Source organism: Panicum virgatum, chromosome 3K, assembly GCF_016808335.1.
Source record: "Panicum virgatum strain AP13 chromosome 3K, P.virgatum_v5, whole genome shotgun sequence".
In the NCBI taxonomy this organism is placed as follows: domain Eukaryota; kingdom Viridiplantae; phylum Streptophyta; class Magnoliopsida; order Poales; family Poaceae; genus Panicum; species Panicum virgatum.
In genome coordinates, this window is record NC_053138.1 from 31,539,755 (window position 1) to 31,560,448 (window position 20,694).

Genomic DNA, 20,694 nt, shown 5'->3' on the forward strand with positions numbered 1-20,694 from the left:
CCACGGCGGCTGGTCATGCCGACGGCACCGGTGATGCCGCCAATACCCACATATACCTCAATATGTCCGGTGGCGACGAAATTGATCAACCAACAGCTGATGCTGATGACTAGGAAACAAACGTATATATCTTAACATCGATCATTCTTTTCATTTGTCGTCTTACAATGAGTAATCACCATGAATATATATGATTTTTAAGCCATCTGGATCATCAAGTCAGGCAAAAAAACAAAGCGAGGCCCGACCAATAAATTGGAAGGGTGATTTATCATAATAGAAGTGGCTCCAGATGGCGAACCGATCGCTCTAGAAGCAGCCGCAAAGAAATACATTAGGCAATGTGATTGTCTTATCAAAGACCACATCCCTATTAGCTTCAGGTTATGGAAAGCTAACAATCCAAGCGAGCAAAGGGATTAGGTGCTTGAATGAGAAATGGAGTGGCTCTGGCGGGAGCTGAAGAAGAACTTCACGGTTCCGGCTGAATCAGAAGAAGCTGCTAAGCGCTGGACCCTGAGCAAGATGGCCGAACAACTTCAGACATTTAAGAAGAATCTGACAAAGAATTATATCAAAAAGGGAAAACGACAGACTTCACTGGAGACCTCGCAAAGCAGAAGGACCACTGGAATGCCTTTGTGGCATATAAGTCTTCAGAGCTTAGGATTCGGAACGTGGAAAAAGCCAAGGAGAATGCCTCCAAGAAAGTATATCATCACACTCTAGGGCAAGGTGGGTACAAGATGGAAAAACCAAAATAGGAGAAGATGGAGCAGGATTTGATTGACAAAGATATCACATCTGCGACCATTACCTGGCCTGAACGTTCAAAGAACTGGTACTATGCTCATGGTGGAACATTGGACCCCGAGACGGGTGAGTGCATCTTTGGCCAGAAAATTCATCAAGTGGCCCGCAGACTACAGGAGGCCATACAAGCAGTTAGCCAAGGCACATTCAAGCCCGATAGAGAAAAGGACAAACTGACATACGCCCTTCAGAACCCAGAACATCCGGGGCGTACAAGGGGCAAGGGAGTGGTTGCGTAGAAATACGGCTTCAGAGATTACATCGATACATATAGAAGCCGGGATAGAAGGAAGAACGAGGCGCGCCTGCACTTGCGAAGGCTGGAGGAACAGCTCCTCTCACAAGATGAAAGAATGGCAGAAGCGGTTAAATGCCAGGTGGCCTTAGCAATGAGCCAGCAGTAGTGATACCAAGCGGTGCCTACAGAGCCTGTTGTCGATGCAGCCGGCCTATCTCAACGTAAAAGCAGCTACGCTTCCACGGGCCGTCCTGCCGATACGGGAATCGCCGCTGTTGATACGACGACCGAGCAGCACTATCCAGTGGATGAGATCACCCAGCGGACACCTTGTGCGCTTCAAACTTGCAGTAAGAACTTAAGGTTCACGGTAGCGTACGGTTCCGCCATAACAAGCACACCAGGTGAGGTGTACCATGGGCAGGAGATCCCGACTGGATATGCTAAAGTTGGGGTCGAGGAGGTGTGCAATGATTGGAAGAATCTCGAGCTTGATATTCCTGGAGGTGACGGGAAGACAACACTAGCAGACGCAGTTCATGGTTACATATTATAGGACAAGCGGTACATCATCCTCAAGCCTACCGATCAGGAATCAAGGCTGGCATCACCGCAACCCGATCGTCGTTCACCTCCTCCGCCACCGTCTTCGAGACCTACCCCAGAACATTCTCCTTCGTCTTCATCTCCTAGGTAGCCGTTGACTACTCCTGCCGAGCCGCCATCTCCTGGCTCACCTCCTCCATCACCGCCAAAGAAGCGAAAAAAGACGGAGCCAGAGAATCATGACAAACCACTGGACCCTGTGAAATTAAAATTTTTTATTGGAATGAAGGAATCAAATAGGAGAAAGTTCATTAACCCACCGCTGCTTTCGGACTACGACCGCTCGATTAAGAAATCATACGACAAGAGGAAATCAGGGTCGTCATCGTCCGGTGTTTCACAACTAGGGGCCCAACAAAAACAGTCAATAGAACCGTTAGTTGTTCTAAACCAGGAACAACAAGGCTTTTTGGGGTTCTTGCAATCAGCAAAGCTCACTACTAATCAGATAATAGGGGCTTCGAATCAAGATCTAGATCCACTTAAAGAGTATCCAATAGCTCCAGTGGTCAGATGGCCATATAAGGAGGGCACCAGCCTTGTCCCCCCATATATTGTGGAGTTGCTTCCAATGCAAATGCGAAGGCTACATAACTTGTACATGAAGGCGATGAGAGATTGCAACTTCATGCAGGGCGCAAAGATTGGAGATGAAGATTTCTTTCGCGAAGAAGCCATCATATGGATTGATTGGGAAGAAGTGTACCAACTATACCTTCAGGACTCCTTCGACATCTTTATGGTCACTTTGTGGCTTCTGTAAGTGTGTTCTTTAAATCTTGTTCATTACCATATATAACTAAGGATGGAGATTCCTTACTTCATTTTGTATCCCGTACTATGGAGATTCAAACATGCCGCAAAAAAGGGTATTATCACATCGGCTTCGTGGACCCAACAATTGTGAATTGCAAGACTCTCCGGAGCAAACCTGCTGAAACATTCAAAAACTTATACAAGTACTTAAGTGTTCAACACCATAAGGCGACCATTGCATTTCCGTACAACTTTGGGTAAGTCTTTTCTGCCATATAACTATTTTAGTTCTATATAACTGAATTTATTAACTCTACATGAAATCTTGCAGAGATCACTGGATATTAATTAACATATATCCTGACAAGAGCTTAGCGATTGTTATGGACTCATTGCGCAGAGATCCGGACCAATACAAAGACATGACCGACATGTTGAACAAGTAATTTATTCTTGTCATACCACCTCAATCACCATTGCTTTGAAATCAACGACAACTATCTTTATTCATTTTGGTTCGTGTTCAGAGTTTGGAAGAAATTCATTCGAAAGCATAGTGGCAATAATTTCAATGCCGAACTAAAGTGGAGAAAAAACTTTCCGGTACGGGTGGGATTGTACTTTATTTGCATGTTTCATATCCTTTAGTATATATGAATACATTGTTAGCTAACTAGTTCTTTTATTTTTCTTGAAGTGTCAGAGGCTGGCGCAAGGAACTAATTTATGCACATACTATGTCATAGAGAATGTCCATACTCTAATAGGACCTCAAAAGACCTTTACCGCATGGCAGGAGGATGTAAGTAAAAATTTTTATCAAACTTGGCTTGCGTGCAACTCGTTTTATAAATTGTTGTAATTAATATTCTCACTTTTCCACAGCTCTCTCAAATGCGAGACACACTCATACCAGAGAAAAGGATCCTGGCGATTCAAGAAGCCATGTGCGGATTTATTGTTCACGAGGTCCTGGACTCGGCAGGAGAATTCTAATATGACGGCGTGTCAAACATAGATAATAGGAGTAAATATGACAAAATTAAGTAAAACTTTTGTTGCACTTTGTATGTAATTGACTTTTGTGTTGCACTTTATATGAGTAAATAAATATATATTTATATTTATATTGCTGCAGTTCATACTCCACTTAAATTCTAATACAAAATTCAATCTAAAATGGAATAAAAATAACCCAAAATAAACAGGAAAAAAAGGGGCCTTTGGTCCCGGTTGGTAACACCAACCGGGACCAAAGGTCCTCATTTGTCACGGTTGCCTGACCCGGGACAAAAGGGTCCCGCCTTGGCGGTCCCGGTTGGGAAACCGGGATAAAAGTCCTTTCCCAACCAGGACAAAAGGCCTATTCTGTAGTACTGCTTATTTATTCTCTTAAGGATCAAACAAATTGAATCCATATAAAAAGATCATCTTCAATTCTTGAGTCTTTTTTCTGATGTTGTAACTTACATAAACTCTTTTATTTCAAATCTCAATGTTTGTCTTCCTTCTTTATGGATATTAAATTTTCTGAAGTTGTAATAAACTGATGTCGGCCACTTTGGTGGTTCTTTTTTATTTGTATGACATGATACTGTGCTGAAACACAGACTTCCACCTTGACTATTGTCACCGAAAATCATCTTGTACCCATAATGCCTCCTCAATCTTTTACTTAACACTGCAATGCTCATAGCTCAGGATCACTTTTGTGGATTGTTGATTTGCAAATGAACAGATAATTTCTGTCCTCTTTTTCTTTGGGTCTTGAAATTTGTTAAGTTGTCTGAATAAAATTTGTTAATAATATTTCTCATCTTCTCTTATCTTTGCCTAATAATTTCATGGATCCTCGGTTTTTCATGAGCATCAGGGTGTGCCTTTCTCAATGATGTGCTTGATATTTCAGGATTTAACGAATTTAGATTAAGATGTCGTGTTATATTCCTAGATGAAGTCATCTGCCACACTGACCACGGGAACAAAATGCTACATCCGCGGTTACCATGTCATTCTCTATATCTTCTCTCTGTAAGATCATGGGAATTTTCAGGATTGGGGTCAGGAAGATGAGTAAGAAAAGGCCACTATTACCTTCAGATTAGATTAGATGTATTAAAAAGCTGCAAATAACAATTGAATTGTCTGAATTTGTTGATTTTTTCTACCTGCTAATAATAAGGCTTGTGGCCTTTTTTTTCTTTACAGTTCTTACGTAACGCAATTCTATACTATAAATAGAAACAAAAACCCCATCATTCAAGAAAGAAAGCCATTTAGTGATCATGCTGGGGGGGGGGGTGCGCAGTCTACTTTGAGCAGCTTTGCGATATTAGGGTGTGTTTAGTTGGTGAAAAGTTTGGGTTTTGGTACTGTAGCACATTTCGTTGTTACTTGACAAATAATGTCCAGTCATGTACTAATTAGGCTTAAAAGATTCATCTCGTGCTAATCAGTTAGGCTATATAATTAATTATTTTTTTCAACTCCATTTAATGCTCCATGCATTTGTCGAAAGATTCGATGTGACGAGTACTGTAGGAAATTTTTGGGAACTAAACAGGGCCTCAGTGAGATTCTATTTTGGGTAAGAAATTTTTAAGCTACTAATCTTTTGTTTAGTTTAGTGTAGGAGAATTGTCATATTCAAGTTTTCTTGATCAAAATAATCAAATTATAGGTTTGTTTTGCGGAAATGGACCTAATTAACTATAGGTACCATGGACCCACCGGTGTCCAAGGTTTTCCAAAACATGTGCGTGCCGCACGTACATTTTACTAGTAAGAGTAAAAGGAGGATATCATCGCATGCATTTCTATAATGCTTCCTGTTCTTTTTCATGCATTTTTTACAATGCTGGGATTCGCTCACAACTTGTAATCATGTATATCATTTTACAACATATTTCTATATTTGTCTTACAGAAGATTGGGCTTGGAGAATGATGCTGGCTGAGCATGTCCAGCTCTTCGGCTCGGGGGCTAGACACAAAAACTACTTGATGTGGCTTCTACAGATCGCCTAGCTCACAAGCTGGGGTGTGGACGTCGCAAAACTACTTGATACTGTTTCATATGAAAACTGGAGGCAAGAAAAATTCTACACCGTGAGCTACGACTTTTGGATTCTTAATTCCAAATCTTGTAATTTGGATTCAAGTCTCGGAGGCTGCAGGGCACGTGTCATCGATGACTTATTTTTTAAAGTTTTGAAAGATAAAAACGAGAAGATTGAAGATTGGTTTGACCCTCAGCTTGATTCTGCGATTCAACCTAAGACTCGGGGGCTACTCCGTATGGAGCACGAGTTCATCACACCATATAAAAGAAGATTCGGGGCTTTAGCACCTCATAGCCTCGATGCAGCCAAGGAGGAACTTGGAAGACTACTCGAAGCACTTGATGAAGCATTGGAGGATCCCATAAGCACTTGAAGCACTCGGCAATGTCTTCAGAAGTACTCAGCGCCTGCAGGATTCTACACAAAGAGCTCGGGGGCTTGTCAGACCCGGGGCAGCGAAACTGCTAACAGGCGCAGAATATTCTAGAGTAAGAGATAACGCATGGCATGTACCTTGTCCTCTTGTATGATTAAGGCATAGGACTAATCGACATACAAAGAAATTAATCGACCCTATTGGAGTAGGACTCTGCTAGTATTCGGCTAGGACTTTACATGTAACTTTGTCTCTCCAGACTATATAAGGGCGTGCAGGGATCCCTCCAAAACAACGAGCTTAGGGCACAATGTATCAAACCACCATAGAGGATGTAGGGCACTACGCTATTCTGGAGGCCTGAACATGTCTAAATTTGTGTCTTGTGTCCTTGCGTTTACCTTCAAGTTCCAGATCTGGCGATCTATCCCCAAATAATCTCCTACCTAGGGCATCCCTAGGTAGACTAGCGATAAAAACACCAGCAGTTTTGGCTTCGATCCTTTCTGGGTCGGTAGCCCCTTTGCAATTTAGTGCATTGTGCACTTATGTAAAGTTTATGATGATTGTGAACTTTGCTGGCTTATACGAATTAGCATGCGTTAGATGCGTTGGTTGATGTTTGCAACTCCGTAGTTGCTTTGTCCCATGACAAATGTTGAAGAGAAAGAACTCTTTATTCAAATTTAGAGTTTACATTGGGTCCGCCTCATTAAAAACCTCACCTCCGATGTGGAGTTTTCTTCTGTGAGGAAAAGAGTGCGGCCCATTGACACAACAAAAAGAAAAAGGGTACACATGACACGAAGGTTTGAGTCTGCTTATATTGCAGCTAAACCTTTCATACAAGATAATTCTAGACATATTATTTTTTAAACTGTCAGGATTCCATGGATGCTGCAGCTCATTTCTTTCGAGATCTGCAAGATGGTAGGAGCCTGACCTACTAGAGTAGAGAACCAGGTAGGGCCCATCCCACTTGGATTGCAACTTTCTGATGGTTTCAGAATTTGGATTTCTCTTGAGGAACTTGTCTCCGGCAGAGATGAATTTGTCGACAACTTTTTTATTTCTCCATTTCCGGTTTCTTGCTAGTAGTTGTTAAGGTTGTATGAAGCTTGCAAGATGTCTAAATCGATGAGATCAGCTTCCATATTGAAGGTTCGTTGTTTTGCATTGCGTTCTGAGGCTTTGGTATTTGAGTTCTTCCGGGGTCATGGCTTCGGCCCCAGTAGATGAGTCTGAATGGTGTGAATTTGGTGGGTCTGGGTTCAGAAGTATTGTGAGACCAGATAACCATCGGGAGTTCATTTGCCTGTTTTCCTTTTTTCTGATCAAACATGCATTTCTTGATGGTAGAGAAGATGAGGTCGTTTGCTCCTTTGACAGCCCCATTTGACTGGGGATGGTAGACAAAGGCGAACATGACCTTCGTGCCCATGCTGTGGCAAAATTCTTTGAAGAGCTGGGAGTCAAATTGTTTCCCATTGTCTAATGTCAGCTCTTTTTCCACCCCAAATCTGCAAATGATGTTTTGCCAGAAGAACTTTCGGACTGCTCTCAAGGTTATGTTAACAAGTGGTTTTGATTCGATCCATTTGGTGCAGTATTCAACAGCTACACTGTGTATTTGTAGTTGCCTTGTGCTTTCGAGAGGGGTCGGACGAGGTCCATTCCCCATCTTTGTAGTGGCCATGCTGGAGGTATCAGTTGCAGCGGACCCGAAGGTCTGTTGGATTTGGGATCCATCATTTGGCAACTTTTGTAGGTTTTAACAATTAGTTCCGCATCTTTCAGTACTTAAGGCCAGAAGAAGCCTCGACTGAATGCTTGGCTACTAGTGGTATTATTCCTATGTGGGACCCGCAAAGCCATGAATGTATTTCTTTTAGTAGCTCTCTTCCTTGAGCTATAGGAATGCATCTTAGCCATGGTGCTATGATGCCTGATTTGTAGAGCTCACCTTCGGAGATGGTGTAGCCCCTGGCTCTTTGAGCCATTCTTTTTTCCATCCAACTCGTCGGCTGGTTTGAAATGGCCTTGAAGGTATGCCATTATGGGTGCTCCGCAGTCCTCACTGAACATGGCGTTGATTTGTGATTTGTTTTTCTTCTATTTGGTCAAAGGTTTGATAACTTCCTCATAGAAGACATCTGAAAGTAAGGCTTGGTTTCTTGCTGTTGCCTTGGCGAGTCTGTCTACCTCATCATTTTGGCCCTGGGAATATGGATGGTAGTGAATCCTTTAAAGTGTTTGTCCATGTCCTTGACTGCATCAAGATACAGTTTCATTTCTAGCTTCCTGGCCTCTGAATCCTTTTCGACTTGATCCGTGATGACCTTCGAATCAGATTTGACAACACTACAAGAGTCTTGGGCTTCAATGACAATCAGAATATGATGAACAGAGCCTGTTTCCTGCCACTGCCTGTTTGCAGTGACGAAGTGGCTGTCGTCACAGAAGGTGGGTCACTAACCGGCTTCTGTGACCATTCGAGGACATCGTCACTGATATAGTGACGATACTTCTGCTATCATTGATGAATGACGAGACAAATTTGTCATAACAAATTGAACCAAATTATGCCACGTGTATGATGACATGTGATGTGGCAGCTGACAAGGCAAGTGATGTGGCAAATGACATGGCAATTCACATTCGGCCCATATAGCAATGGGCTTTTTTATTTGCAATTACAATCAGGCCAATTGGCTCAAATTCTTTTCGACCCAACTACAATACAATTCTAGCCCATATTACGTGTCAGCCCAGTCTGTGATAAAGTCTGTTAAGACCTAGGATTTGATTGTTGTTCTTCTTTCAAAATCCACCACAAACTCCGTAAGTTCCGATGCCCATTCTGGCAGAATCTTCCCAGTTGTGGAACATGTCATGGAGAGGTTGGCTTGTGACCACTATGATTATGTGACTCTCAAAGTAAAGGTGAAGGTTGCGAGCAGATATTATGACCACGTAGGCAATTTTTTGGAGTTCAAAATAGAAGGGTTTGGAGCCTGAGAGGGCCTCGGAGACAAAGTATACTGGGAGTTGCTTTTGTTGTCCTTCGACTGTCCTTCCAAGGACTAGAGCTACACTGACAGCTGTTTATGATGCGGAAATGTATAGTAACAATGGACCTTTGGGATCTGTCGAAGTCATTTTGATCATGTCACCAAGATATACTTTCAAATTGCGGAAGGCCTTTCTCTTATCTTCTCCCCACTCGAGTTTGCTGGAGCTTCAGAAGACTTTGAAGAATGGTAAGCCTCGATTTGTTGAGCGTAGGATGAATCTACTCAGAGCTGTGATTCTGCCAGTCTGATTTCAGCGGCAATGGCGGGCGGCAAACAGAGTAGTGGCAAGGAGGCGCATTTGGCTCGGGTCCGGGCTCTTGGGTTGTTCTAAAGGATAAGGCAGGGACAAAAGGGTCATTTGTCATGGGATGCGGCGAGACATGTCAACAACCTAGTCTTGAACGCATGGTCACGCCTAACCTGAATGGATGGAAATTACTTACATGCCCCTAAGCATCTCCCCCTTCTTCCCCTTTTCCCCCACCTCCCTGAATGGATCTGTATCCAGCACAAGCACTAGCACCAGCCACCAGCCTGGCGAGCGGTATGGTTCTCATTGAGGTAAACTACGACTCCGGCTCCGAATCCGGCATGGGTTTCCCTGTACCGACGGCCGATCTGACGACAGCCTTGCAACTGTTGGAGCCGGCCAAGCGGCCCCATTGTCTCGCACCGACTTCGAAGGACATCTCCACGGCCTCGCCGGCGGCCAAGCGCCCTCGCGGTCGTCCACGAAAGGCTAAGTCTCCATCCTCGGCCTTGCCGGTGGTCAAGCGTCCCCGTGGGCCCCCGCAAAAGGCTGTGGCGCCCTCCTCGGCCTCGCCGGTGGCCAAGCGCCCCCGCGGTCACTCGCGGAAGGCTAAGTCGCCATCCTCGGCCTTGCCGTTGCTCAAGCGCCCCCGTGGGTGCCCGCGAAATGCTGCGTCACCCTCCTCGGCCTCGCCGGTAGATAAGTGCCCCCGTGGGCGCATGTGGAAGGATGCGGCTAAGTCCTCGGCTTTGGCGCCCTGCACGGCCTCGTCGCCGGAAAAGCAACCCAGCGGAGCTCCGTCGAGGGCCTCGCCACCGGCTAAATGGCCCCGTGGTAGGCCACCGAAGAAGACGGCATCCGGGGGCTCGAGGCTGGCCTCCTGTGACTACGTCTCCTCCGGCGACGATGACTCATCCGACTCCCTCGACGAACTGGAGTTCATGAGGAAGCACATGCATCAAATGGGTGATGAACTGTATGAGAAGAGCAAGATGCTTGCAAAAGCGCAAGCCAAGATTGCTGTCCTCGAAGATGAAGTTGAGATTTGGAAATCGAGAGCAAAAACTGGGTGTTGGTGTTAGTTTTTTTTAATCATTATCGGTGTTGGTGTTAATTTTGTGTCCCTAATGCTAGAGAAGATCGTATGTATGGTGAACATTTAATAATCCTATATTTGGTTAATCATGTGGGTTTGTCTTAACTTGTCGTGTGGATGAATCCGTATGTCTGAATCCATGTTGGACAATTGGAAAGGGAAAAAAATTTGGAGGCAAAAGAGGCAAACATAGGGTTCGAACACAGGTCCACAAGGTTCAGATTAAACATCGTAACCACTGGAACAACGGCTCGGCTTTTAATGTCTGGGCATACAAATTTATACAAATCAATTTTAATGGACACGTGCCACCCATGCGGTGGGTGGGACGGGCTTCGCCTGCTGGTCCACGTGGTAGCTCGTAATTTGTTCACATGCATAAAAGGTCATAAATTGTCCATTTTTTCGTTTTAATCCGAACATAGAACTTGTAACTGGTATTTCTCCCTCATGGAAACTCCAATTTTGATTATTCTTTTTCTCAATTTTATCTAAAATCCCTATCTTCCATTTAGTTGTGCTTTTATTTTGAAATTTCCACACTATTGCATAGATCTTTTACATATCGCTACTGCCGCCCCGGGCTCGCCTCCGTGGTCCGGCTCGTCCTCCTCGTCAGATTCCGACCCTCTGGAGCAGCACCCAGACGTGGCGGACCTGGTTCGCAAGGTGAACCCGGCGCGCGGTCGGTACTCGACCGCTACGGTGGAGATCGGGCTCCTGCGAGGGAACCCGAATGCCCTCGAGGTGGCCCTGGGTGCAGCGGAGGAAGAGACGGTAGCGGCACGCGCAGAGACTGCAGACGCGCTATTCCGGGTTGTCGGTGAGTTCCACGGCTGTGCCCTACTAGTAGTGGTTCTTTGTTTTGTACCAGGTCGATGCGCCCATATTGTTCCCGTTGGCAGGCTTGGAGGAGGAGCTGGGCGCCGTGCGCCACCAGGCGGAGGAGCTACGCCGCCACCTCAACGACGTGGAGGATCAGCGCGAGGCCCTCTCGATGGCGGCACTCAGCGTCGTCCGCATCGTGAGGGCGGAGGAGCCGCTTCTCACCGACCGCCTCCGGGCCCTGCCGGACCGCATCTAGGTGGCGGTGTCCCTGGGTGCTGGCCGCGGCACCGCGACCACACTGGCCTCGGTCCAGCTCCGCTCCGGCCTGCACCTGAGGGAGTTTGAGCTGGGGTTCCTAGAAACCGCGAGCGTGACCACCCGGCGGGCGCTCATGCTCGACTTCTCCGGGTTCGCCGCAGTCGCCACAATGGAGGTGGGTGAGCCACCCCTACAAATGGTATTTTTAGCGGCGGCTCACCCCCCCAACCCTCCCCTAAAAATATATGTAAAAATGTAGGCACCTTCTTCCTCATCCCGACCCTCTATTGTTTGCTCGGGAGAGGAGCTCCTCCAAGAGCCGAGAATAAGAAACCGGGGGGGGGGGGGGGAGCTTTTCAACTTGATTTCGTTCAAGTTAGGGGCTTTAGGAGGTAAGTTGACGCTAATTCCTTATCATTTCTAAGCTCTTTTGTTAGATTTATGGTTCAAATGGAGCTCTCTTTGCCTCTAACTAGCTCTAAATCTACATGGTGTGGATTAGTCATTTGAGACACCATTTGGCTCAAACTTTTGGATGAAGTTGTGCTATTTTAGTAGGAGAATAAGATTATTTAATTATTTTGACTCGATCTACAGTTTTTAGCATCATTCTTAAGTAAATAACTCCCTACATCTATGGAGGAGAGAGAAGAAGATTTATTTTTTTTCCTATTTTTCAAAGATGCATGTTAGATTTTTTCCCCAACATTTAGTGGTAAAATAATATGTTGAGTTTTTGATTGTTTTTATTTAGTACAAGTTAAATTGACTTTTTTTTACACACCTATGCATATATAGAAGTATATATTTACTACAAGTTAAAAGATTTGATTTTTTCTATCTTTACACACATGCATATTAGATTTTTTTCCCAATATTTAGTGGTACAATAATTGGTTGGAAATCAACTTTTTTTATTTAGTAATAGTTAATTGACTTTTTCCAACACCTATACATATATAGAAGTATATACTTATGTGAATTTAGGACTCTATTTCTTTCAAGAAAATGATTTGATTTATTCTATTTAAATTATTTGTTGCTGTTCAGAGATGAATAGGATATGGATGTACAATGCAAAAAGGACGGACGCCTATTTCTGTGAAGAACTTAATAAATTCATTCAAGTTGCAGAGAATCACGCAAGAAAGGAGAACCCATTTTCAGGGGCGGGTCACCCTCTCACCCGCCCCTGCAAATAGCTATTTTTAGTAGCGAAAACTAACAATAGGTGTGCTACCCGCTCCTAAAAATGTGTTTTTATCCGCCTCTATAAATATTATTTTAGTAGTGACATCAGGGCGGTGGAACAATAAAGTGCGTGCCCCTTTCAGTCAATGTCCAGAGTAAATAGAAGAATACTCATTGTGTTTCTAGTCAGACAAGTTGTCTGCCCGAGAAGGGTAGTGTTCCCTTCTTTTAAAAAAATACAAGGTTTATTTTTTTGTTAGGATAAGCCTCCGACAAAGAATTATTTTATTAATACATACTTTTTGTGATATAAATTTAATTTCATCATACCTCATATTCTTATTTAAAAAACTCACTTACTACTACGATTTTGTATCGTATAAGAGGAATTTTACAATAGTTGAAACAAACAAGGATCGTCCATTAGGATGAAATCGACATCTGAGTCATAAGAGGTACCAAGAGGTACTTAGGTACTAATCGGTACCAAACTATTGTCTGTTGTTAAAGAAAAAAAGAGGGACCATATAAATTTCTCCAGCGTTGTTAAAATCGTGAGATTATGTTGTTGGAACGTTGTGGAACTTATGATACCCAAGCAGACGTCGGACAAAAAGGTCCATACAAAGGAGTTCAAAAATGGAACTAAAGAATTTATCAACATAATGTTAATTGTTCTCCCCAACTTATATCCAGTTTCTACTAGTACAAGATGGTTAGATCGAGTTGTCACTTAATTCAGGTAGAATTGATGATCCTTTTGTCACTTTAGAACGTCTAAAGATGCAACTGGGAGTGCCATTCTTGAGGTCATTATCCTCATGAGTTGGTGTATTTGGATGCAATGAAATGACCTTATCTTCAAAGGAGTTCAACCCAATCAAGATTCTTGTCTGCAACACTTCAAGAGAGAGTTTGCCTTAGTTATTCTGAGAGCAAAAGCTAGATATAAAACCTCTATGTCTTGATTTTCTTTGATTGGGTAATCTTGTGTAATCTTTTTTATTTTCTTTGTTTCTTGATTTTGCTCCACGAGCTGTTTAACTTTTGTTTCTTGATTTTGACTACTAGTATGCCATGCCGTGTTAGACTTGGTAACAAATTGCCTTGATCCGCTGCGAAACTATAAACTTCTCAAGCCAATTTAAGTTCAGTATTCAAGCCTACGTCCTTGCATCTTCATCAAGCTACTATAATACTCATATCTGAGTTGAATCCCTTGCTTTGCCTTATGAATCTTCACGTCCTGTTCTTCTTTGTCTTTACCATTCCATCATTTGTTAACAGCAAGCACCAATTTGTCTACTCCGGCTTCACTGGTGCTAACCTCACCCTCGATAGTATGGTCTCTATCACACCAAATGGTCTACTTCAACTGACCAATGGCACCCTCTGTCTCAAAGGCCATGCGTTCCACCCAACTCCATTCCACTTCCGCAAGAAGCCCAATGGGACAGTGCAATCGTTTTCTGTCACATACGTATTTGCCATCTACTGCATCCAATCTGCCATCTGTGGTCATGGCATTGCGTTCCTCATTGCTGCAAGAAACAACTTCTCGGATGCATTGCAGGCCCAGTACATGGGTCTCGCCAATGGATACAACAATGGCAACGCAACCAACAACTTCTTTGCTGTTGAGCTCGACACCAACAAAAATGATGAGTTCTATGACATAAACAACAATCATGTTGGAGTCGACATCAATGGGCTAAACTCTGTGAACTCCAGCAGCGCCGGCTACTACGACGATAATAGCGGTAACTTCCACAACTTGACTTTAGCAAGCTACAAAATGATGCAGGTGTGGGTGGAATATGATGGGGGTACCACACAGGTCAATGTGACCTTAGCTTCCCCTGAACATGGCCAAACCAATCAAACCACTCCTCTCTATTACTTACAACATATTAAGAGTACTTCTCACAGATAAGGTATATATCGGCTTCTCATCGTCAACAGGTTCATTCATTGCACGGCAATATGTGCTTGCTTGGAGTTTTGGCATGAATAGACCTGCTCCTCCTATTGATATCACCAAGCTGCCAAAGTTACCCCGTGAAGGACCCAGACCTCAATCCAAGGTTTTCAATATCGTACTGCCAATAGCCACAGCTGCATTTGCCATTCTTGCAGGAACCATTCTCATTCTTCTCATTCGAAGGCAACTAAGGTATGCTGAACTACGAGAAGATTGGGAAGTAGAGTTTGGACCACATAGATTTTCATACAAGGACTTGTTTCGTGCTACTGAAGGATTCAAGAACGAAAATCTGCTAGGCATAGGGGGTTTTGGAAGGGTTTACAAGGGAGTTCTTCCTATATCTAAACAGGTGGTTGCTGTGAAAAAAATCTCGCATGACTCAAACCAGGGCATAAAGGAATTTGTTTCTGAGGTTGTAAGCATTGGTCGACTCCAACATCGTAATCTTGTGCAGTTACTAGGTTATTGTCGTCGAAAAGGTGAGCTTATTTTAGTGTATGAGTACATGTCAAGAGGAAGTCTTGAAAAATATATATATGATGAAGACAAGCCTACCCTGAGTTGGGAGCAAAGATTCCGAGTAATAAAAGGGATTGCTTCTGGTTTGCTTTACCTCCATGAGGAATGGGAGAAAGTAGTACTCCATCGGGATATCAAGCCAAGCAATGTGCTCCTCGATGATGAAATGAATGGACGTTTAGGTGATTTTGGTCTTGCTAGACTATATGACCATGGTGCGGATCCTCAAACCACACATGTTGTCGGTACCATTGGATACCTAGCTCCAGAAATGGCACGCACTAGCAAGGCAACACCACGTACTGATGTATTTTCCTTTGGTATATTTCTTCTTGAGGTCATATGTGGGCGAAAACCGACCGAGCAAACTGCACAAGATAGTAATAAGCAGCTGATGTTGGTTGATTGGGTCCTAAATTTTTGGCATAAAGGATCACTCACTGGCGCAGTGGATCCTAAGCTTCAAGGTGCATACGATGCTGATGAGGCATGCCTGCTACTAAAGTTAGGATTGCTGTGTTCACACCCGTTTATCAATGCAAGGCCAAACATGAGGCAAGTCATGCACTATCTCAGTGGCAACATGCCACTACCAGTGCAGCTAAGGCCAGCAGATATGAGCTTCAACATGCTTTCCTTGATGCAGAACAAACTTCCACTCGGGCGACCCTGACAGACTCATTATTTGGGGCAAGTACATATTACCTGACATCTTAGGAGCCAAGGTTAAATGCATGTATTTCTAATTTTATAAATGTTACTTCTTTATTATATATGAACAGACATTTGTACTGAGTCGATGGTGAACATTATCTGACTGTAAATATAAGCAAATTATAATCAGAGATTCTTGTTGCCGCACAAATGCGTACTTTGGCTTGTCTAATGTTCTATGTTTTGTCATTGTGTTTATGGGGAATCCCTGGATTACTCTATTCAGAGCCTACAAAGAAATACATCAATTACATAAGCGGATCATGCAGATGTCACTAGTAATAAATTACATTTGAGTTATAGTACAGCATGCACAGTATCAAGAATAAATATAATTATTGTCAATGAAACAATCACACATAAAGAATGATATTTTCAAAGTTGCAACTCTTACTAAAAAATAATTCAATGGATCATTACTCTTACAGATTAAAAACCCCTGTCAAATCTTTTAAACCTAGTCCTCGCTTTTCGATCATTAATCTAGCACTAAAGAGTAACCTAGTATCTGATTTTCTTCCGCGCCCTAATTTCTTCAACTTTGCTTTGGACGAGGCTGCATAATGTCTAAATCGATCAACGTTGGTTTCTTATGATTTTGGCTTTGTATAGCCTGAAATATCCTTTACATGCATATAATTTTTTTAGGGGAAACCTTCATAACCTTCCTTTTCGATGGTAATATATTGCAGGTGATAAGTTCATGCCCACAATCAGTGGCTGAACTAAGGGGGCTGGCAGGTGTGATGGCCCCCCTCAACAAAATGAAAACCAATGCATAGTGTATAATTTGTTGATAAAATTTCTATAGAAAATCAATGTAAAAGTAAAAAGAAAGACAGGTTTTTCTTTAGCAAAATAGCCTATTTTGTCGCCAAACTTTTAGTCGAGGGTCATTTTCATCACTAAACTTTCAAAATGTTCATTTCAGTCCTCAACCTTTTTCATACAGGTATACAGCTCAATTTAGTCCTTCATTCTATGTATCTTGCCATGTTAGCATGCTATGTCAGCATCCAAGTGTTCCTATTTTTTAGCAGCAAATTATATTGGTTCACATATAGTTAAAGATAACATAACAAAACTTTAACTTGTGTCTACATGAATTTTTTCACAAAAGGAACTTTTGTATGTAGGTGTATAATAAATGGCAAATTTTACAATGCTTGGGGAGACGTAGGGAGGTGTTTCATGTGTCTATGATTTGTGGGCCCAATATAGTTGAAGGCGTTAGGAGGCACCAACGAGGAAGCATTGGCAGGCGTTAGATGCGTCTATAGACGGTGGGCCTATATGTGCCGAAACGCCTCCCAACGCCTCCAAAGTTAAGAGGATTAGAAATTCTTGGAAATTCATGGCAATTCCTTTTCTGCAGTTATGTTTTTTAATCAAGGGTAAATTCATAATTATACTATAGTGAGATGAATATTTGTTTTAAAGAAAAAGAAAAGATGATCATTCTTAGGGTTCCTTCCTGCCGCCGATGATTCGATCTGCGGCGCCGTCGACCGGCGATTCGATTTGTCGCCCGTCGCCGCCTGACCTACCTGGCCCCTCCCCTCGCTCATCGCCGCCTGACTTGTCTCGCCCCTCCCCGCCCGAGCTGCATTAGCCATCGCCGCCGGACCTGCCCCTGTGCCGTGGCGGACCTCCATTGCCCCTCTCCGTCCGAGCTGCCTCAGTCATCCCCGGCGTGCTGCCCGCTCCCAGTGGCTCGTCCCCGGCTACCAGCCCAAGCATGTCTGCAGGTGTGCGCCGGCCCTATTGTGCTGTGTCTGGTTCCTCTTCTGAATAGCAAAAGTTTTGGATCGCAGTGAAATAGTAATGTTATGCCTTACTTAGCACTATGTGATCTTACTTGCTAGTTACAGAAATCCATTTGGCATGCCCACTTCAAGATAATAATTCTATCTGGATCATCCATTTTGTGTGCTTAATGCTGCCATCATTTCTTCTTCGTCTGATTTGTTCTGACTGAATGAGGGGCTGTATGTCCCGTTCCTAGTGTGAGGGGCTGTATGACAAATCTGGTATGATTTCATCTGACTAAATGAGGGGCTGTATGTCCCATTCCTAGTGTGAATATTATACTGTTGGTTATGTCAATTTGTTCTATGGTTTGGGAGGATGTTGTGGTCATGGATACATAATTTGAATTCTGGTTTGTGTATTTCCACTGGTAGTACTCATCTCATTTTACCAAGTTCTTTTAAAATCCTCAGTATATCAATGTTGGTTTTTGATGTGTTTTAGGAAATGTCCTTGTTGTCATGTTATGTGCTCCTGCGTATCTCTTCTTATGACATTGTTAAAAAATTCCTAAGGAAAAATAGTGTCCCCATATCATTTGCAGAAGCATGTCAAATTATTTTCATGCATGTGTAAAATTATTGTGTTAGTACTTGCATGTGCTATTTTGTTGATTTCTATTGCAGGCATGGCAGAATTGTAACGCCTCAGTCCCAAATATGGCTAAGTCCTACTCTCACGTTCAGCAATATACCCGCACACACTAGGGCAATCGACTAGGAACTTTCCCTCTTAGCACACGCCGTCTAGAACCGGCACATATGCCATGCCGTGCGACCACACAAGGATCCACATGCGCCATGCGCCACATGTCCACGTCACTAGCACGCACACGCACGTGTAACCATGAGGGTTGCCTCTGATACCAATTGTAAACGCCCCAGTCCCAAATATGGCTAAGTCCTACTCTCACATTGAGTAAGACACGCACTCGCACCAACACCGCTTACGCTTTCGTCCTCGCTTCGCGTAAAAGGGTTAACCCGGGGTTTAAATGCACTTGGCACTTGGGTTTATATGTTGGCGAGACTCACTTTCAATTAGCAAGGTGGGACAACTCCCCACCCACATGCCATGCCACTCACACCTGGACTACTAGTGGGCTCAAATTTATCCTTTGTTGGGCCGGGATGTCACAAGAATCGAGCTCGCAAGGTTCCAGGATGGGTGCAGGCAGTCGTGGTGTCCGTGGCCTTCCGAGGTCGCGACCACCGGTGCACTACAGAGAAGGCCCTCTGGCTTATGAGCCCACCATGGTGTGTGTGTGTGCAACAGAAAGGCACCACGGTGGATTTCGTGGAGTGATGATAATCCTGGTCGGAGGTACTACAGATGCAGCCGAGCAAGGGTAAGAAATTAGCTTATTTTGCTTTAGTGCATGTCCAATTTGACTTGGCATCTGATTTGTTTGTTATCTGCTGTATAGACTGATGGGGACTGTGGCTTCTATGTGTGGTATGATCCTGAGAACACAACATTTATGAGTTTGGATCTCCATAATGCTGTTTGGGAATTGAGGAGCAAAACGTTGGAGATTGCTGAGCTGAAGCAAATCAATGACCTACTGTCCAGTGAGAATAAAGAGAAGGTTTTAGTCCTAAAGGCACAAGAGAAGGACCTGGAGGAGAAGAATAAGCAATTAGTGCTCCTGGCTAACAAGTTTAGTTCAGGGAGTAGGTGTAGTTTATTCTGTTGTGGCTTTGTAATGTTACTTATTGGCTTGTTCTTTGGCCTGATGTTAGGTGTCATGTGATATATCGATATAACGTGTCTGATGGAACCATTTCAATGTTAAGTGCTGCAATATCACATTGACTGCACAGGTCCAAAAGTTCTGGGTTATTTGTTTCATTTGCACCGGCTTTATTTTTGTTGGTTTGGAGTGCATGTACTTTTTTGTTGCTCCTTTAATGAATTTTCTTGCTTCTCAGAGATACTATGTTGCTTGCTCGTGCCAGCCAGCACAAGGTAGATAGATAGGTCTCTGGAATGTTCAGAGATACAACCATGATCCTAATCACTTCATGACTGAAAACCAAGGTTCAGAAAGAAAAAAACAACAGCTACTGAAACATGGGGTGGGTGAGGATTAGTAGCACACTAGCGACTATTATTGTTATGAACAAATAGAGAGGTTACAATGCTAAATGCACCAATGTTACTGTGCAAAAATGTTGAAGAACTATGGGAGTCACCATTTCCTCAGACACAAGTCAGTGAGTTGAAGCACTATCAGAGTTACCATTTCCTCAAACACACAGCAGTTGGGCGTCGGTTTAACCGGTCTATCTGATTCCAAATAGAAGCCGTTGGTATTGACTCAAAGAATCTGCTGACATAATGCACTGACGGTTGAACCGTGGCGCGTCAGTTTAACCGGTGTTGAAGAAGTCCAATCTTGCTGAAAACATGCTCTCTGGGCAATAGCAGCATGAATGCACCGACGCTGTCAAAGGTGCATGTCGGTTTAACCGGTGATATAGAGATTCGGTGTTGACCTACAAAAGTGTTGGTCAATGCACCGGTGCTTGGGCAGCGGTTTAACCAGTGCTGAAGAATTTCCTCTGTTTATCGTCTAGAAGTAGTGCTCAGAGGCTGTGTACTTTGCTGACTGAATCTTTCGTCCAGGGATGAGTAAGGCACCAAGTAGGATTGATGCAAATTCAAGTTATGCACAGGTACTAAGCGAGGCCCAGAATAAATAAAACGTTGAACATAATTAATCTGGACACATCATAGGCAATTTGATGGCAAAAATAATTTAAAGCGCATTACGTTGATGCCACCATCTCACCGAGAGTGCAATGTTCTTTGAATAAGTGTATACGGAAACTGCAAGAACATAGCCACAAGGAAATTAAATTAAGCTAGACATGGCTTCTAAGGCTTCTAAATCTTGGCAATGTTGGCATGGACATGCTTTTTCAGATCCTGGATCTCCTTAGATATGGCGACTACCGTCTTTTCCAGGTTCTTGATCTCCCTTGTCATGGCATCGACTTGCTTTTGGAGCTCCTCGATCTTCAGTTCTTGAACGAATCGGCTAGGCAATAACTGTGGAAGATAAAGTGCATTCATGAATGAGTGTGGACTGCCGAGATAAAGTTCATTTTTGCCACAA

At 43.4% G+C, this 20,694-nt stretch overlaps 1 protein-coding gene and 1 long non-coding RNA gene across 2 annotated transcripts; both read left to right on the forward strand.

Annotated features, from left to right (window-relative positions):
- The first annotated feature begins 13,609 nt into the window (after window positions 1-13,609).
- Window positions 13,610-14,890, forward strand: LOC120698972 (L-type lectin-domain containing receptor kinase SIT2-like). Its single transcript, XM_039982789.1, has 2 exons — window positions 13,610-14,575; window positions 14,799-14,890. The coding sequence occupies exon 1, from the start codon at window positions 13,779-13,781 to the stop codon at window positions 14,478-14,480; it is 702 nt and encodes a 233-aa protein (XP_039838723.1). The 5' UTR covers window positions 13,610-13,778; the 3' UTR covers window positions 14,481-14,575; window positions 14,799-14,890.
- Window positions 14,891-17,443: 2,553 nt separating this feature from the next.
- On the forward strand, window positions 17,444-19,415 carry LOC120698973. The gene is made up of 2 exons (XR_005685151.1): window positions 17,444-18,921; window positions 19,000-19,415. It is a non-coding gene; the product is annotated as an uncharacterized LOC120698973 (long non-coding RNA).
- Window positions 19,416-20,694: the final 1,279 nt, after the last annotated feature.

Excerpts from the sequence above, each read along its gene's own strand:
- LOC120698972 (XM_039982789.1), top strand. The coding sequence starts at position 13,779 with ATGAATCTTCACGTCCTGTTCTTCTTTGTCTTTACCATTCCATCATTT.